At 27.5% G+C, this 7,191-nt stretch overlaps 1 protein-coding gene across 1 annotated transcript in view; it reads right to left on the reverse strand.

Moving 5' to 3' along the window:
* The window catches only part of LOC18612518, a 2,584-nt gene continuing 426 nt past the window's right edge, over positions 5,034-7,191 (reverse strand). The window contains exons 2-4 of the mRNA XM_007049362.2: positions 6,990-7,086; positions 5,569-5,967; positions 5,034-5,363 (exon numbers count right to left, since the gene is read on the reverse strand). Coding sequence (XP_007049424.2) covers positions 5,226-5,363; positions 5,569-5,967; positions 6,990-7,086 — 634 coding nt within the window. The 3' untranslated portion in view covers positions 5,034-5,225. The remainder of the gene's footprint in view (positions 5,364-5,568; positions 5,968-6,989; positions 7,087-7,191) is intronic.

A 7,191-nucleotide genomic window follows, 5' to 3' on the forward strand; every position in this document is an offset into this window, starting at 1 on the left:
TCTTTGTGTGCGCTTTTTACTCATTAACATAAAGTAATACTTTATTCATTATTTTTTGCAATAAAAAAGAAATGAGATTTTGTTTGTACCAAAAAAATGGAACGCCATTTAACCCAAAATTTTAATAGTATATTTATGTTATGACGCAATTTATTTATCGAAAAAATTGAATGATTACTTTAATTTTTCTAAATAAAAAAATATTTTAAAAAATTTAAACATAATGAGTAAAAAAAAGTCTCTAAATTAATTATAAAATTTTAAATAAATATTTATTTTTTTATTACGTTTAATGAATTGTTTATATTTGGATTTTTAATCAAATAAATTTTTATAATTAACAGTTAATTAATTAATGTTAAATAAAAATATTAATTATTATTTTATATTGATGTGACATGATAAAATGGTTACATGGTATTTTTTTATTCTCCTTTTAATGCCACATGTAATATTTTGATTAATGATAATTAATTAACTGTTAGTTATAAAATTTATTTAATTTAAAATAAATTATAAAAATTAATTGAATATAATAAAATAATAAATATTTATTTAAATTTTTAAATAATTTAAAATTATTTTAAATTATTAGTGCAAAAAATTTATTTAAAACTTGTTTGGCTTACATTTTTTTAATTTAAAAGCTATTATAAAGCTCTTATGTTCCAACCTATTTAAAGCATGTTTGGCTTGACTTTTTTTAGTTTAAAACTATTATGAAGTTCATATGAAAAATAATAATTTTTAAAATTAAGATAAAACTGTTTGGTAAATTTAATTTTTATAAGTTCTTTTTTATAGATAAGACTTTTGGTAAAACAACTTATATAAATTTTAATTTTAATTAAAATTACTATAAAGAGTATTTAATAAATCAAGAAAAAAAATTAAATCAAATAAAAAAATAAGTGTGAAAAAAATATAATTTCTCCTATAATATTATGAATTGCTAAAAGATAAATGAAGAATATAAAAAAATATTTGTTATTATTTTTTAAAGATTGGCTTGAAATTTATGACATTTGGAGTTGAATAAAAATAATGTTACATACAAGGAAGAGAACTCAATATGGTATTAATAATGGATCCAATCGAGTCAGAAAAATCACTTTTAGCCATTGATTTGGCAACCCATTTTCCTACCGAAATCATCAACGCTAATTCCATACAAGTCTATCAAGGTCTCGATATCCTTATTCAAAAACTTTCCCTCCATTAACACAAAGATTTTGGCTTTTATATTTTTTTCTCATTATTTAATGGATTATTTGTTTTATCAAGGAGTGCTACATTATCTGTTGGTACTGTTAACTCAAATGTGAAATTCACTACTAAATATTTTAAGGATTTTGCAATTCCTGTTGCCAAAGGAATTAAAGTCTATTTCAATTTTCTTGTAATGCAACATATTATTATACCTAAAAGAAAAAATTCTTTAAAATTGAGCTACCACAAATGAATACAAATATTGACTTTTCAATTTTCATCTAATTTATTTCAACAATTATTGACTTATTTGACAAATTATTTTAATCATAATTAACAAATATTATATACATAAAAAGAAGTTAATAACAAATAAGCATCACATAATTGTCATATCAAACAATAAAGTAAGAAATATCAAACAATAAAAAGAGTTTTCAAAGTAAAAAAAAAACGATAGAAAATAAAATGAAAAACAAAACAGAAAAAAAAGAAACAATATTTGAATGCAGTTTTGAATTTTGGGTTTTCTTTTCTCTTAATTTTTGTAAAAACAAAAAAAAACCCTAGAAAGATGATTTGTTGAAAGGAGAAGAGAAGAGGAATATCAATAGGGAGAGAGGGAGGATATATTTTTTTAGAGAGGAACTTTTTAGAAAAAAAATAACTCTCTTACAAAGCTGGCATGTTTTTTTTTTTAAAAAAAAAAAGAGAAAGAGAAAGCTCTTATTTGAAACTTTTTTTTTAATTTTGTTTTTTAAAAAAAATTATTTTTTTTAAGAGCTTCTCACAAAATTCTGTTTCCAGCTTATGTTTTTAAGAATTATATAAGCTAAAAATAAGTTAGGCCAAACAAGCATGTGAGCTGGTTTTTTTTTTAACTTATCTATCTTTTAAAAGTAGAAATCAAGTCAAATAAGATTTTGATAAGCTCTTAAAAAATAATTAATTTTTTAAAAAATAAAATTATAATAAAACCTTAAAAGAAAAACTTGAGCCTGTTTGACTTAGTTTTTTTTTTTCTTTTTTAACTTGAAAGCTATTTTGAAACTCTTATGAAAAATAATAACTTTTAAAATTAAGCTAAAATTATTTGGTAAGCACTTTTACAAAATAAATTATATAAGCTCTAAGTTTAGTTAAAATTTACAATAACGGATATCCATGTCATCTTCAATAATTTATAAACCAAAGTGGAACAAATCTGCTTTGAGTTTATATATATTTCAGATGTTAAAAATTAAAGAAATACGGAATAACTCTCAAAGTTGTATAGCAATAATAATATTAGATTTTTTAATAAATAATGGAGAAAACCTTTAAATAGTATCTAAATGTAGTTTTAAATTTTGAGTTTTTTTTTTAATCTTTATAAGAATAAAAAAAATTTAGATTTTGCTATCCTGTTGCTCGATCTTTTATTTCTTTTTCTAGTAGGCTTTGAAGAGAGAGATAGAGAAAAGGGAGTTGGGATGTGCAAACGGTTATTTCGGTTAGTTCGATTTTGGATATCTAATAACCGAACTAATCGAACTCATATTTAAAAATAATGGAAACTGAACTGAACTAATTCGGTTAGTTAGGTTTAGTTTCCAAAAACCGAACTTGACAATTTTTTTTGTATATATTTATTTATACTATTTTTTTACTAAATCAATACTACAAAAATATTATAAATGATAATAAAAAATTATAATAATAAGATGGATATTCATATAATTAAAAAGGAACTAAAGAGGAAAAGAGATTAAGTTTAGCATTTATTTTTCATGCAAAATCCCCATAATACTCTTATATAAGTTCGATTAGAAATTTTCCTAACTGAAATCGAACTGAATTAATTTTAATAACCGAGCTATCATAACCGAACTATCCAAAAAACCGAACTAACCAAATCAAAAAAATCGAACTCATTTCAGTTCGGTTCGATTGTTCGATGCGGTTTACATTTACTCACCCTTAAGAGGGAGATAATAATTTTGCATTAGAGAAAGGTGATTTGCATAGAGAGGGAGAAGAGAGGGAGATTGATTGAGAGAGAGAGACATTTTTTAAAAAATTGTTGTGTTTTTAAAAGAAAAGAAGAGAAAGTTCCTCTTTGAAGCTTTTTTTTAAGGTTTTATTTTTAAATTGCTTTTTAAGAGTTTTCTCTAAAATCTTGTTTGATCTAGTTTCTGCTTTTAAGAGATTAACAAGTTGAAAAAAAGTTAAATCAAAAAGAAAAACTTTTTCTTCTTTTTTTTTTTTTAAAACATGTCAGCTTTTCAAAAAATACCTTTTTTTCTCAATCAATTTTTCTTTGCAAATCACCTTTTTCCAACACAAACCACAATTTTCTTCTCTTTTACCTCTCTCTCTATACAAAGACTAATAGAAAAAAAAGAAAAAAAAAACAAAAGACATAACGATAAAATAACAAAATTTTAGATTTTTTTTGTTCTTACAAAGATTAATAGAAAAAAAAGACTTAAAATTCAAAGCTGCATTAAGATATTTTCGTGCTTATTTGGCTTGTCTTTTTTTCAACTTATTTACCTCTTAAAAGTAAAAACTAGACTAACACATGATTTTTTAGAAGCTTTTAAAAAAAAGTTACTTTTTTTAAAAAAATAAAATTTTAGAAAAAAGAGTTTAAAGGAAAGCTTCAATAAGAGCTTTCTCTTATTTTCTTTTAAAAACAGGTCAGTTTTTCAAAAAATGCATTTTTCTCGATCAATCTTTATCTCCTCTATCTTCTTTTGCAAATCACCCTTCTTCAATTTAAAATCACAATCTCGTTCTCCTCTACCTCTCTTCAAAGATTACTAAAAACCAAGAAAAAAAAAAACAAAAGACTCAACAACAAAATAGTAAAATAATTTTTTTTTTATTTTTACAAAGATTAAGAGAAAAGAAAATAAAAAATTCAAAGTTGCATTTAAATACTATTTAAATGTTTTCTCTCTTTTTCATCAAAAAATCTAATGTTATTATTATTATACAAGTTTAAGAGTTATTCCGTCTCTTTATAGAGTTTTTTGATTTTAACATTTGAAATTGTATACAAGTTTCCGCTTTGATTTATTGGGTAATTAAAAATAATATGAATACTCTGATAATTCCAATCAAAATTAAAAGTTGTATAATTTATTTTGTCAATCAACTAACCAAATAGCTTTAACTTAATTTTAAAAACTATTATTTCTTTATAAAAGCTTCACGATAGCTTTTAAGCTTAAAAAAAGTTAGGTCAAAGTATATATCTAATTTCTGATTAAGATTATTTTTCTTATATAGAGGTTGTTTTTTTTCTTATATAGAGGTTAATTTCATTAGAATCCTAGTTTGTTGTCATTTCTACAAATTTTTTTCTTTTATAAAAGCAAAAGGCAAGAAGGTAATTTGCACATAAGTAAATAAATATACAATATATGTAACGAATCAACATGATTTATTACATTTTATTTATTTTTCATTTTTTAACGGAAATAGTTATAGTATTATTGTTTTTTATATTTTCACTTTTATGATAGAAGCTTCTGAATTACAAAGTACTCATTGTCTTTACAATTACAAAATTACGATTAATTATGTAAATTAATTAAATACTTTGTTCGAGTTTTTAAAATTCAAATCTCCAAATTCACGAATTATCTAGACTAACCAAAACATAATCAACCATTGATTGTGTATCAGAGTAACACGCACCTATTCTCGTTTCCTTCGTTCTCGTCCCGCTGTCCTTTACTCTCACGGTCAATATTCCCTTAAGGTTTTATGCACATTTTAAATATGCAACCAAAAAATATGATGCATGAAAAGAGAAATTCTATACTCTCAAAACATTTTGGAGTTTTAAGCACTACACTTCCCACTATATCCGACAATAAATAAAACATGTTAGACAGCCTGGGCAATATGATCAACGTTATAAGCACTACTACACTTCCATATATATATATATATATATATATATATCTATCTGCCTGCATGCGTCGATTACACCTCAGCTTCTGCTTCCTACGACAGCTTGACGCTTAACCATAGAATGCACGCCATGGCTCTCGACCACCACTGCCTGACTTTGCTGTAGGAATCCAATTAGTTTTCATTTGCTCTCTCCGGAAGTATGTGCCAGTGGTGCTTGCCATGAGCTCTCCTATCTCATAGAGGGTCTGAGAAAAACCATTTTCCAATACATCCAAATTAATCTCAAAATCTTTTTAAGATGTCAGGAACAAATTGAAATCAATTAACAAGCAATGCATCACTCCCTTTGTTAGAGGCAAAATCAGTATTGACCTGGTTTCCCACATCAATCCTTGCTCACCTATTCAAGTCATTATCACAATTGCTTTAAAGTTGCCAAAGAATGATTACCTCTAGGTCCTCAATTAAAGCTTCATTAAATGGGCTTTGGCTTCTTTGCCCAACTATAATAGAAGTTGGCAAGTTTGCAGCTCGGACTATCTGAAGAAAGCAAGCTAAAGGCTCATAATGAATTTGCAAAGATAGGGGAGGCTTCTGGGTTTTGGCAGCAATGACTCGACTTGCATCGGTCTCTGGGCCTACTTGAATACCATAAAGAGGAAGCTTGTTGCTATTTGTTGTTAAATTTCCACCTTCCAACTTAAGCTTTGATGCTGGCACAAGAAAAGGGGCTACGATACTGGGTACGGTAGATGATATGTGCTCGGCATCTGCTATTTTAGCCAGAACTGCATTTATAGCATGTGACAGTATTGGTGGCTCCAAATGATGTAGCATCACCATTGTTGCCTGAAACAGAGTAAAAGGGAAGATAAAATTTCCGTAAAACATTTAATTGCTCATGAAACTAAGATGTTTTATGTGGCAAAGGAAACAATCAAGTGATAATTTCAGAAGCAATGATGCAGTGGATTGATACACCCATACTAGGCCAAATGGCCTTAATTCTTTATTCAGAAGGAACAATCTTTCTCAAGGTTGATTATTTCACCACTAAGATTGCCAAATACATGATACCATATTTCATAAGTTTTTGATGACAAGATGCTTAAAAGGAAAAGCATGCCAGCTAATATTCGAATCCATTCCATATGTCTTCTCAACCAGTCACACTCATCAAAACTATCCTCAGTTCAGATTATGTCCCTTATTCTGCAAGTCCTTAAATCACATTCCTATTTCCTCACCCTCGGCCAACCACAGCTCCATGCTTTTCCCTTTTAGTTCTTTTGAGTTCAGAATATTGCATACGCCAATTTTAAAATGTGGCAACCTCTTCGTAGATCATGTAGGATTTGAGCTATTGCAGTAAATTAGTGATAAAGAGAAGAATGCAATGTTTCGGCTATGGACTTCCACAAGGCATTCAATGATACAATTAAAAGTGCGTAAATATGCAGTAGTGGGCTAAAATGAAAACCATCAAAGAGGCAGGATCACAACATTTTTAAATTAGTCCCCAAGGGAACGCTCTAAAGGTTAGAACTTCAAAATTTTTCAACTTGAAAATCTAAGGTTTGAATCTTGGAGACGGCATTGGTTTATGAGGTGGGAGAGGGTCCCCTCCCTTCCTAATGAGCTTCTATATACCCAAAAATATAAAACCCCTCATGTATGAAATACAGAAACCCACCCTAAAAATTGAAACTGCCAATCTGAAGAATCCATTTTCCCTCTTATTTTACCAGGATACACAACTTCCAAAAAGAGGTAGCTCGATATGACTCCTCATTCACAATCAAATTTACAAGCAAACCCGCAACATTACATTCAAAAAAGAATTTTGAAATTAATCGCAAAAGAAATGGTACCTTCGCATTGTCTTCATCCCTCAATTGAGCCACAGAACCAGTCAAATTTAGATATTTGTGATCGTATTCCCGTAATCCCAGGTGGAGTAACTCAAAGCTGAAAGGAAAGAAACATCGAAAAGGCAGCTTTCTTAATCCGGGTTTTCAACGAAGATCACCCAGAGAGAGAGAGAGAGAGAGAGAGAGAGAGAGAGACTACTAC

The sequence above is a fragment of the Theobroma cacao genome, chromosome 1, assembly GCF_000208745.1.
Source record: "Theobroma cacao cultivar B97-61/B2 chromosome 1, Criollo_cocoa_genome_V2, whole genome shotgun sequence".
NCBI classification, from domain to species: Eukaryota; Viridiplantae; Streptophyta; class Magnoliopsida; order Malvales; family Malvaceae; genus Theobroma; species Theobroma cacao.